Here is a 13,485-nt window from a genome sequence, read left to right as displayed (position 1 = left end):
GGAAGGCGGTTTTTTTAAATGAATACGTAATGTCTCCAGTTTAAAGGACTCACCGTTACTGTTGACATATATTAGGCTATAAATACCAACATAAGAAGCACACAGTGTTACAGGGGGATTATATTTAGCTGCAAGAATATATATGGTCGGTTCTCAGGAGGTTATTTTTATTAAATAAAATAAAATAATTAGTAAATTCCCTTTTTGTTTTATGATAAGCATTGTTACATCTTTTACCACATTTGTTTTGTTACTTTTTGAACACCATTTATGGATAACATAGTTTTTATTGTTCTACTCTTTACTGTTAACTTTTAACTAACTATACTTAATACTCATGTTCTAAAAAAAAAGATTTTTTTAAATTTTTTTCTTCAAATGATTTGAAAAAAAGTGTCAAATAAATCTGTCACTGATACAGTGAGACAGGTGTTTAAAATATTTATTTAATTACATGTCAGATTAACATTATCAAAAGCAAACATTAACAAAATGACAGACATTGAAAAGGGTAACAGATTAGAAACTTTACATGTTAAAACAAATAAAACATGACATGGACATTATATCATGGAGACAAACACAAAAACAAAAGACAAATAAGAAACAATTGCTGCCATAATGCTATGTGAGTATTGCTTATTGCTAAATTAGAACGTCATAAAAATAAAGTGACAAAAAAGTTTGCATTTCTCTCAAGGGCAGAATAATACTGTACCATCTCCCACACAATGAAAAATGATGAATATGGTCATAAGAAGTGTAAAGTTGGACTGGAGGGCAAACAGACACTGTCCACTGCGTTAAACTCAAGGTGGGCAAAAGGTGATGCCACTCTTGAAGTAGACTTTAAATGACTTCAGATGCTGGAGGTGGACAGGATGTCCTCTACCAGATGTTTATACACCCAGGCGTCACCTTTGAGCCGCTGTCGACGGATCCCGACTACCTCAAGCTTCTGCAGGATACAAACCTCCAGCTCGAACTGCATGGTCACCTTTCCAAAGTCTGACTGTGTGTGGCACTTCAGAGTATAGCTAACAAAAAAAGAGGAAATTATGATATATAATTTCAATTAATATATAACAATTTATCAACTAAACCAAGTTATTTGGTTAGAGCAGTGGTTCTTATTCTTTTTGACTCAAACTGAATATTTTCATTATTTTGACAAGGCTGCTTGTTTTCAAACATTTTTATTATACACTACCAGTCAAAAGTTTTTGAACAGTAAGATTGTTAATGTTTTACAGAATTCTCTTCTGCTCACCAAACCTGCATTTTATGTGATCCAAAATACAGCAAAAGCAGTAATATGAAATATTTTTACTATTTAAAATAACTGCCCTCTATTTTAATATATTTAAAATGTAATTTATTCCTGTGATCAAAGCTAAATTTTCAGCATCATTACTCCAGTCTTCAGTGTCACATTATCCTTCAGAAATCATTCTAATATGCTGATTTGCTGTTCGAGAATTTTTTTTATCATCATCAATATTTAAAACAGTTAAGTATGTTTTTTCAGGATTCTTTGATGAAAAGAAAGATCCCAAAAAAAATAAAAATAAAAATAAAATCAGCATTTACCTGAAATAAAAAGCTTTTTAACATTACACAGTACACACTATAACACTGCTAAAAATTCATTATAACATACATCATACATTTTAAAATACACTGAAGTAGAAAATGGTTATTTTACATGGTAAAAATATTTAAAAATTTCAGTGTTTTTGTTGTACTTTGGATCAAATAAATGCAGGCTTAGTAACAACAAAAATCTTACTGTTCAAAAACGTTTGACTATTAGTATATTAAATTAACACAGTTATGTTTTGTATTCCAGAACTGTATTTTATTTTAGAATTACATTGTTTATATATACATATACATATATATACATATACATAATATTATATATATATATATATATATATATATATATATATATATATATATATATATATTATATATACACACACACACACACACACACACACACACACACACACACACATATATATATATCATCCTGCTGAAGTTTGATTGATTTGTTTGATTCAGGAACCACTGGTTTAGCAGAAAAAAACATTTGAATCACCATTTCAGGAAACACTTGATGTAAGAGTTTAACTTACCCCTTCTGAACAAAGTCTACGTTCTTCTCTGGTAAGATGCTCAGAATCTGATTGAGCACTTGGTCAGCATTAGTCCGACTGGTGAGTGTCACGTTGTATTGAGCCTAAAATACAGGGCAAGTTGATGAGCATCTACATGTGCAATATGGAGAAAAATACTACTGAAGTCATTGGGGACTGGCAACTGCTTGGCTGTTCAACCAATTCTTCTTTTGTGTTAGAAACTAACTCAGGTTTGGAATGATGAGTAAATGATGATGGAATTTTTGGGTGAACTACACCTTTAAATTGACAGTTATACCAAAAAATTTTAATTCTATCATTATTTACTAACACTCAAGTTGTATGAGTTTCTTTATCTTTTAAAACCCTCTTTCTTCCAATAATCACAAACAACATGACAAAAAGCATTGAAGTAAGCTAGGGCAACTCAAAATATCAAGATATTTCTTCTTATAATTTAACCCCTCAACAACTATTTAATTATTTAACTATTTTAAAAGTCAGATTTCTGGACTGGAAAAGTCACATAAAACAACAGACATTAAAAACAATATTACAGGCTGAGCACAAATTAAAAAATTAGACGAATGATACCTTAATTTTGCGTGGTCCATCTCGAAGTCCTCTCTTCTTACTGGGTGTGAGCATTGTAATAACTTTATCTAGGCCTCTCTCCAGACTGCCAAACACTTTACCTCCCTTACGCTTCTGCCCGCTGTCCACCTGACAGCCAGCCAGGTCCAAAGATCGAGACCTGAAGATGTGGGAAATTCAGTTTAGAACATAATTGCATTTTTCTGTTATTACAAAAATATCACAATGCAATGTAGCATTTGCCAGAATGCTACTACTAAAAAATGGGTCAAGTTTAAATTTTAAATGTTTCAACAGCAAACTACAAAAGTGCAGCAAGTGCTTCATCTCATTTTACATGCAAAGATGGTATTCATAACAAATCATACAAGTCAAGCAAAAAATGGCCTGTTAACTCTAAGGGTTAAAAGCGAAAAAACTATATTATACATTATTATTTCACCCCCCCCGACTCTGAGCATTTGAACCTTCTGTAATAGTTGCATGAGAGTCCCTCAGTTGTCCTCAGTGTGAAAAGATGGATCTTAAAATCATAGTCATTGTTGGAAAGGGTTCAAATATACAAAAATGCTGAAAAACCAAAGAATTTGTACAGCCTGAAAGATTTTTTCTGAAGAACAGCCGACAGTTTAACTGCTCAGAACAAACAAGGGAATGATGAACAACCATCCCCCAAAAAAACTAAAAAACAAAACCTTTGAATGGGGCCATTTTTATAATTTCTATTATTAAAACTATTATTTTCTCTTGTATGGACTATATGTAAATATCTTTTGTGTAAAATATCTTATTCGGGTTATATAACGTGCATTTTGTATGATCCCTCTTAATTTTGTAAAATAATTAACATTTTGCAGATTCTGCAAGGTGTATGTAAACTTTTGATTTCAACTGTATATTCAAAAGCCATTTGTTGGGTGAAATGGGAAAACCTGTGACATTTATAGTCCTTTTTGCTTATTTTTTTTTCTTTCTGCTGGTTATTTGTCTTATCTCACAAAAGACCGAAAGTCTTCTACCTTCTCTCGGGGCTGAAAGCCAGTATATCCAGTTCTCCTTGTTGGCCGCTCTGCTGTTGGTCCACTTCTCTCCTGTGGGACACTTCTTTAGTGGCACTGCCCGCTCCTGCACACACAGGATAAACACGTGTCACTACATGCTACATGCTGCCGCAGCACTGGGAACAGCGACACGTACACCTGTCAGTATGCACTTCGGGAGTTGTCTCGTACACACACGCATGCACACATACACACGCTCCGTCCCCAGTGTGCACCTGTCCGTTCCAGTGCAGGAGGTGGTGTGTGACAGTAACGAGGTGGACACAGTGGATGTTGGGACATGAAGACGTTTCCCCAGACACACTGCGCCCATATCGAGACATACACTCACACTCTGGTTAACTGAATCAAACTATAGATGCTAGATGACACAACATATAAACAAACACGCCAATACTCTTAGAGATTCTTTTAAACCCCACATGACATTTAAGAATCTACAGTTGTCACATTACTGTGCCGAACAACACCACAAAAAATGCAGCGTTTGCAGAAAATGAGCATTTAGGCTTATGTATATTTTATGAGGGAGCACAGAAAGATAAGAGGAAAGATCCAGGTATTGCCAGCTGTGAAAGCCTCGATTAGACATGAGATCTCCAGAGAACCTCAATTCACTGATAAATCACTTTGAATCATTTTGTTTAGCTGTCATTTCCTATAAATAAGTGTGTAAAGAAAACAATATTGAATAAAAATAATAAAAAATAAAAACTGTACTGACCCGGAGCATTTGAGCAGGGGTCACCACACTCGGTCCTGGAGGGACGGTGTCCTACAGAGTTTAGCTCCAACCCTAATCAAACACACCTGAACCAGCTAATCAAGGTCTTACTAGGAAAACTTGAAACTTCCAGGTAGGTGTGTTGGGGCATGTTGGAGGTAAACTCTGCAGGACACCGGCCCTCCAGGATCAGGGTTGGTGACCCCTGCATTAGGGCCACCCTTTCAACGAAGGCTAACATGTATTTGGATTATAACATCAAAAGTTAACACTTTGTACACTTTTCGTGATATTTAACTGATTCACTATCCAGTTTACCTTTGTTTGCATTGCTGCTTGTGGTAGTGATGTTGTTGTTAGGTGTTGTCGCTACATTTCTGTTGGATTTGGTCTTTCTGCTGCTCATTGGAGTTCGGGGGGCAGGAAGAGCGAAAACATCTCCATCTGTGCCTGTCACAGCAAGATTCTCTTTATTTTCTCTGGTTCTATCGTGTCTCTCTGGCTTTTGTTGACGGGGTCTTCCTTGCTCTATGATGGGGGAGTAGCCTATTTCATTCCGCCGCTTCTCTGATGTTTCCGAGGTGAGCTTCTGAAGATGACAAGAGTTTTTAGAACAATTAGTAACTAAAGCATTTTCTGGGTTACTAGACTGAGTAATTCCTTTAGTAATGACAAAATTTATAAAGTAATTATTAAGAGTGAGACATTGAGAATCACAAACGTGAGTGTGTAATACTTAACATTAATGTTGCTAAACATTTGGTTTCATTTTGAGAATACATCACATTACTGAAATTAAATGTGCTGAAATGTGTTTCATGTTGCCATAAAATGTTAATAAAAAAGGGGAATAAATAAGATTAAATAAGTCTCTTATTGCTCACCAACGCTGCCTTTTTTAAATCAAAAATACATTATTACAATTTAAAATTTATTTTAAGATTTTTTATTTTGGATCTTTAATCCATTCTTCAGTGTCACATGATTCTTCAGAAATCATTCTAATATGCTGATTTGCTGTTCAAGAAACATTTTTTATTATTATCAATATTTAAAACAGTTAAGTGCATGTTTTTTCAGGATTATTTGATGAAAAGAAAGATCCAAAGATCAGCATTTACCTAAACAGCTTTTGTAACATTACACACTATACCATTGCTAAAAATTCAGCTTTTAAAACAAAGGAATAAATTGCATTTTAAATTACATTCAAGTAGAAAACAGTTATTTTAAATAGTAAAACTATTTTAAAATTTTAATAATGGTTTAATAATGGCTCTTACTATTATCGCTGTTGAAAATTAAAACTGTTGAAAGTTTAAAAGAATAGCATTTTTATGAAACACACATTTTTGTAACGTTATAAATGTTCTGTCACCTTTGCTTAATTTAACGTGTTGTATTAATGAACTAATAATAATTAATGAATCTCAAACACTATAGTTTACAGCATCTACAATAATAACCACCAGATCAGCATATTAGAAATGATTTCTGAAGGATAATGTCACAGTAAAAACTAGAATAAATTTGTGAACATAAGACTTATTGGTAACAACAAGGTTCACTAGTTAACCACATTAGTTAACATGAACCAAGAATGAACAATACTTTTGAAGCATTTACTAATCTTAGATTAAGCATTTTCTAATGCATTATTAAAATCACAAGTTGTTTGTGCTAACATTAGTTAATGCACTGTAAACTAACATTAATAAACAATGAACGACTGTATTTTTATGAACTAACATAGAGATTAATAAATAGTAAAATAAAAGTAGTGTTAATTGTTTGTTCATGTTAGTTAATACATTAATGTTAACCAATAACAGCTTATTGTAAAACATTTTTTTAAAATCTTAATTATTCCAACTTTAATATTTATTAAACTGACCAAACATAATCCAGTTTTAGCAACATTGCAATAATTCAGGAGGACTATTTTTCCAATTGGTACTCTATATATTTTTTTAAGTATATTAAAAAAAACAAGTAACAGTATTAACTAACAAAAGTAAGAAGCAGTCAGAGAAAATAAGAGTGTGGAGAAATAAAAAAAAGAAGTTAAATGTAAAAAAAATAAAAATAAAAACAACTTTGGCTGTATAAGCAGCACTGGACAAGAGGGAAGAGCAGACAAATAAAGAGAACATGGAGGCTAACCATGCGTGGAGTGTTTGTAGTGTGTGTGTTCCTGGGTGTGAGAGGGGTCCAGGGATTCTCGTCATCGTAGCAATCAGGGGGGAAGACCATAGAGCCAAGCACCACTGGGTGAACACCATCATCATCCTCACTGAAGCGTAGACTCTTCTTCAGCTGAGACAGATACACAAAATCATACTACTGTAAACGACTTCAACTACATAAGCATTTACACATCAAGCAAAACATGATTATAGTGATATTAAAAAATTAACACATCTACTCCTGTGTGACTTTTAAACCATGGTTATACCATCTTTGCATTTTTATAATAAATATAGCACGAGCTGACCACTGTGCATTCACAATGCTTCCAAATGTGTGAATACTGAACTCACTTGCATGTCTTGTAAAGGAGAGTACATGGGGTCAATCATGGGGCATTCTGCTCTCAGACGCACAGGACGCCCTTGACGCTTTTTAGCCAGCAGTAAAAGGTAGGTGGCAGTCACTTGATCATACTTCCACTGAAAAAACAAACAAACAAAAAAACACTGAATATAGATTTCTCTTCTGTGTGATTGATGTATGAAAGTCGTTTATAACAGAGGGAATCATGAAGAAGTCACATTTCTGTAGTTAAAGCAAAGCAGCTTTGGCCAATGTACTGGCATCTACTGACATCTAGTGGTCACTGTCATTAATTTATGTCAAGAAAAGTGATTTCATGCTTTTCTTTGCAGTTATTTTTCTCTGGTTATAGTCCATTAAATTAAATAACATTCAATACAACCAGATGCAAACATAGCAGTTTATATAGGGACCTGTTTTTGCAACCATTTGCTTCATGTGCATAAAGTATTACTCAAACTGCATACACACTACCATTCAATTGTCTGGAGTAATTTTTGAAGAGAGACATAATACTTTTATTCAGCAGGGATGCTTTAAATTTATTAAAAGTAACAGTACAGTATAAATTTGGACATTGTTACAAAGGTTATTCATTTAAAATAAATCGATAATAAACTTAAATGTTTTTTTGTTTTTTTTTTATTCATCCAATAAATAAATACATACATTTCCACAAAAAAATATTAAGCATAAAAACTGTCTTCAATACTGATATTACTAGGAAATGTTTCTTAAACACAAAATAAGCTAATTAAAATGAACAATGATGCACTGAACACTAACATTGAATGTAGTGTCTTTGTTAGATCTATACACTAAATATAAAAAGAAATACATACTTATGAATTTTAATATTATTAAACATTTATTTAAAAATCACAGGAATAACTCAGTACCTCTGACACAAGTTGGATTGTGCGTTGTCTGGACTGTTTGAAAGTGACGGCCATTTCAGTGATACAGTCTTCATCTATATGACCCAACTAAAAAGAACAAACACACATTTAGGAAGTTAAAACAGGATTTCTTGTTTATCAAAAGTGCAATCACATATGACTCATACACAGTATTCTCTACATGTATTAGCCATGTTTAATAGTTAAATGTCTAATAATAATCAATAAACACTGCTGAATAAACATACTGACACATGTCTGTTTAATTTAACATAAACATATTAAAGTCATATGGATCTGTTAAAACTTTAAAGGAGCTAAAACTAATATAATTGCTGTGGATAAGTAAATAAGAATCACAGCAACTTTTAAGCCCAAGAAATGTCTTGTATAAAAAATACTTGCTCCACTTGGCTAATTGGATATTGGAGAATTATGATGCAACTATAATATTTTTAAAAAAACTTATCTTACAGGATGTTTACTGTGCCACTCCACTGGTGTGCTGTATCCCTTCATAACCCAAGGGTGATCAAGCAACTGTTTCACAGTCAAACGCCTTTTTGGGTCCACCTGCAGAAAAAGAGAATAAACTGGTATAAAATTGCACTGCCTTACTAAAACGCATTAAACAGACACACAAACCGTGTACAGTACCTGCATCATCTGGTTTAGAAGCAGAATGCTAGCAGGTGAAAGCCAGTGTGGGTTGCTATATTTGCCTCTCTGTCAAAACACAAGCCAATATTGGATAATATGAGATCACATACTATACAAAACTACTAGAACAAACAGTGGTGATGAAATTTAATGCTCACACATAACACAAACTTACTGTAATTTTTCTGTAGAGGACCATACAATTGTCATCATCAAATGGAAGAAAACCACACAGTAGAGCATAAAGCAATACACCCATGCTCCACACATCAGCCTGAAACACATATGCCATTAGATCAAAAAAAAAATGCACATGCTTAATTTGCCAAATACTTTTGAAACACATACGCCACACTGACCTCAGAACCGATGTAAGCTTTGCCCTGAATGAGCTCTGGAGCTGCGTACGCTGGACTGCCACAACAGGTCAGCAATTCAAAACCCAAACCGCCCTAATCAAAGTAAATTCACAACTTTTAACACACCTTCAAAACATTTACTCTGAATCTAAGCCAAGTCAGAAATGTATTTTAATCCACTGATACCAGTGGATATATTTTAAACAGTAAGTAAGATATTAATGACACTATTGTTTTCATAGAGCTAATTTATAGCTGAATTGATTTGGTTTCACATTTAATGAACGTTGCACAGTGACCTTGTTCATTAGTGAACAGGAATGAATCAACATTAAACTAACATGAGCTGAATAATGATAGTACTGTCTTCTGTAGAGCAGCTTTACAACTATAATTAGTGTCATAATTGATGAATTTTGCAATATTTGTACTGTTATATTCTGTGAAGCTGGTTTAAAACAATACATAATAAATAAATGTGTCTATTTAAGCAAGAAAATGAACAGAATAGATGAATACACACCTTTGGCTTGGCACAAAGGCCAAAGTCAATGAGTTTTAGGTTATGATCTTCATCAATCAGCAGGTTTTCCTAAAGTCAGTAAGAAACAGTTGTGTCAAGAAAACACTGACAATGTAATAATTCACCCCTAAATACTGCCATTATTTAGTCACCCTCATGTTATTCCAAATTTGAATATTGTTCAGTCAGTTTCTTACACCAAGCAATCACATGGCCACGTGGCTTAGAATATAGCGAACAAATTAGACCATATTTATGGTGCTTTTGTGTCCTCTTTTTAAAGCTTAAAAGCATCTGTCCCTAATAATTGTAACTGAATGGAAAAGAGGAATGAGCACAGTGTCCAAAAAAAACAAATCAATGAGCACAGTGTTTCACATTTCTTTTTTGAGTTCCACAGAATAAAATCGTATGCATTATGAATGAACTGATAAAATCATCACAATAATCAATGAGTAATAAACAACTCCAATCCATCAATTAACATCTAGTGAATAATAAGCTGAATGCTTGTATAAACAAATCCATCATTAAAATATTTTAAATTTTATCCACAAGTCTCCTACGCCCTATGAGCCCTTGCGTCAAAAGTGGGAGCGTCTTCCGGTTCGAAGTAAAAAAGCTGGACTTAACACTCATTCATTCAACAGCTGACAGTAGTGATGGGCAAATGAAGCCTCATAAAGCACTGACATTTCATCTGACTGTAATAGAAGAATAATGTACACATTAAGTGTATATCGCAAATATTTAATTTTTCTGAAATAATTTGTATTTTTCATATTACTTGTATGACTGGGCATTTAAAAATATAAATGAATAACTAAGATCTGGGGGTTTGAACCGACACACAGTGAATCTCGCACGGGACTGAAGAGTTTGTGAGGCTTGCTTTGTGACTGGGTTCATGATTTCTATGTTAACAACACAAGCCTCAAATCGAGGCTTCATCTGGCACACCCCTTAACACAAGCTCGAATGCCTCAGTTTAAATGTCACATCAGTAGTTAAGAGTCATTCAGGATTTAGCGATCCAAACTTTCTGATGTGGGAGCACAGCTTCGAACAACACATGCTCTCCCTGAGCACCATAACAACATCTCTCATAAAGGTCTGCAACTTTACAAGGTAAACAATGATCTGAAAAACACTTTGCACACAAAATACCATTGGTATACTACTACAGCCGCCGGAAGTTGTACCCACGTTCTTTTTTACAGTAGCGCCCATCAGAAACATGTGGATACCGTTGCTTCTGGTCAAAATACAGTAAAGACCAAAATCCACAAGAGCATTCCTTAACCCTTTAACTGCCACTCCCATTTTTGAACACGGACATAAAAATACACTATCCAGACTTACATTTTTATAATTCATGAATTAAACATTTTGTAATATGATTTTGATGTACATTTTCTGTGGCAATGCAATGTTTGATTTTAAAATGCTTTTCAAAGGATGAATTTTGAGATTTTAAGTTTTGAACTGATATATAATTTCTTATGATTTCTAAAGCGAGAAATGGAAAAAGGCAACTAAGAAAGTCTTCTGTGACAAAGCTCAGAACTCATGTTATAATGGAGATTTTTTTAAGATGCACTCTTGACATATACTAATCTATTTCCTACATAATTTGTAACACAAACATATGGTAAAATATCTATTTAGGAGTCTTAGACCTTTCCAACAACGTATAGTTTGTCATGGTTAGATTAGGATTTATGTAAACTTGTGAAGTAAACTTATGCATCCCACTGAGCAGACGGTGACAGTTAAAGGGTTAAGCTAAAAAGGCTATCTCCTATCGTCCCCTCACATTAAAATCCACCAACATCTTAGTTTAGAAATGTTTTAGACTGTTTTCACTAATCGCTGTTTGATCTGTTCATATCTCCTAATTCACACAAGACATTCTGATGAAGAAACAAATCTTGGATGGCCTGGGGGTGGGTGCATTTTTAGCAAATTTTCATTTTTTACTGAACTATTCCTTTAAGACAGCTTTTAATTCTGGGTGACCTGCTCCTTTAAATTGAAGAACCCATATGATTAAGCTATTTAAAAGTCAGTTAACTCACCGGTTTGAGGTCTCGGTGGGCATAACCTTGGCTATGAACATAGGCCAATGCAGAGATGATCTGACGGAAAAACACTCGGGTCTCTTCCTCTGACAACCGGTCTTTAGCAATGATGTAATCAAACAGTTCTCCTCCAGGACAGTACTAAGAGTGAAAAGATATATGAATATAAACATACAAAGCTTACTCCATTTTCATTTAGCATGAGAATAACTTTCAAGAAAACACACCTCGAGCACCATGTAGATCTTGCTCGATGTCTCAATCACATGGTAGAGACGACACACATGTTGGTGACTGAGGTTCTTCATAGCCTCAATTTCAATCTTAACTCGTGGCAGATCATCCTAGAAACAGGTGACGTACACACACACACTTTACAGAGCATTTCTTTTCCAAACAACATACTTTTCTCATTTTCAGCATGCACAATGTATTTCATCTACAAGTGGAAAAAATAAGCAATATCTCCCTATTTTCTCATAATTCATCAAAAGAATTTGTGCAAATGTAAAATTTGTTTTAAGGCAAGGCCAACCTAAAGCAGATCTTACCCCTAGGTCTTTCTTCTCCATTATTTTGATGGCCACTTTCTCTCCTGTCAGTATGTGTCTACCAAGTTTGACTTTGGCAAACCCACCTATGGGTTAAAAACGGAAATAAAACAAAATGTGCGACCTTCTCTCATATGCACAGTCTCTAAAGCATTATATAAAAGCATAATTACCTGAGCCAATGGTTTCATAAACCTCATAGTGCTTGAGAAGTTCAGAAGTGCTTTCTACAGGCATGCTGAGGACACTTTGATACCTGCATCAAAACAGCATATTTTCTTTTAGATACACATTTTTAGCGACACGTTTGTTCAAGACCACTTGACAATATCAAGTACTTAGTGAGAATGGTGATCACAGCGGTGTAAACAACACGAACAAACCACAAAACAGAAGACTCAACCACAAAGAGCAGCCTTTACATATATATTAACTTTTCACTCCATCAGTGCTGGAAGACTATCTTTGAAGATAATCCTTTTTTATTTTTATTCCCTCGATAGGTTTTTGTGGAAAAACATCTCACATTTCTAAAACTCCACTAACTTATGATCACCGCGGAGCAATGTACTGGATGCATCAGCATATTTCACAAAGGTGAAAACTTTAAAATGTACCTGCGTCAAACTAACACAAGTTAATAAATGAACTAGTGTAAAAGCAGTCATAAAAATGGTTTGTTTTGATCAACATGTTGAACAAACTCACCAGCTGTGCTCACTTCAACGATTCAAAAACGCAGATATAAGCAAGGACAAAACAATAATAAAAAAAGCTTATAATGAAATGTTAAAAAAAGAGACAATAGTTCACTCTGTTATTCGAGATTACATATGTTTAAAATGTGATATAAATATAAAACTGCTACAGCATCCTTCATTGGAACATGTTTTAAAAATTTGAATTTCCCACTACGTCAGAGCAGTTCCTGTTTCCTGTTACGGTAAAAGTCCTTCTGCGCTACGTGGAAGGTGTTTTTTTTTCCTAAAAGAAAACATGTTTTATTACAGAATAATGGTTTGAATAAAACAGAATTGCAGATATGATTAAGCCACTACCTTGATTTTACGTTTAAGTTATTCTGCGTTTGTTCAGAACTTGTTCGAAAGCGTATGTCACTTCTTTTTTTTCTTAACGTTACTCCAATTAATTTTTCAGGGTGAAAAAAAAAAAAAAAAAAAATATATATATATATATATATTTCATGGTGAGTTTGTAATTGAAACTGAATAGCCACACATATATCTGAAAAAAGAATGAATCGTTACACATTAGGTTAGTTTTTGATTTCATTATTTACTAAACAACGTTACACCCTCGTAAAGTCAAATAAAAT

The 13,485-nt window shown here is 33.9% G+C and overlaps 1 protein-coding gene across 1 annotated transcript; it reads right to left on the bottom strand.

The window, feature by feature from the left end:
* Positions 1–441: 441 nt before the first annotated feature.
* melk (maternal embryonic leucine zipper kinase) lies at positions 442–13,097 on the bottom strand. Its single transcript, XM_051115322.1, has 18 exons — positions 12,858–13,097; positions 12,323–12,405; positions 12,150–12,235; positions 11,826–11,942; positions 11,596–11,739; positions 9,518–9,586; positions 8,995–9,087; positions 8,811–8,909; positions 8,633–8,701; positions 8,450–8,548; positions 7,976–8,062; positions 7,064–7,192; positions 6,687–6,839; positions 4,842–5,112; positions 3,758–3,863; positions 2,739–2,898; positions 2,142–2,245; positions 442–1,037 (listed from the first exon to the last, which is right to left on the bottom strand). The coding sequence occupies exons 2-18, from the start codon at positions 12,384–12,386 to the stop codon at positions 860–862; spliced, it is 2,028 nt and encodes a 675-aa protein (XP_050971279.1). The 5' UTR covers positions 12,387–12,405; positions 12,858–13,097; the 3' UTR covers positions 442–859.
* Positions 13,098–13,485: the final 388 nt, after the last annotated feature.

Source organism: Labeo rohita, chromosome 1 (genome assembly GCF_022985175.1).
Source record: "Labeo rohita strain BAU-BD-2019 chromosome 1, IGBB_LRoh.1.0, whole genome shotgun sequence".
Taxonomy (NCBI): domain Eukaryota; kingdom Metazoa; phylum Chordata; class Actinopteri; order Cypriniformes; family Cyprinidae; genus Labeo; species Labeo rohita.
Note: the sequence above shows the minus strand (reverse complement) of the source record. Positions and strands in the feature narration are given on the sequence as shown.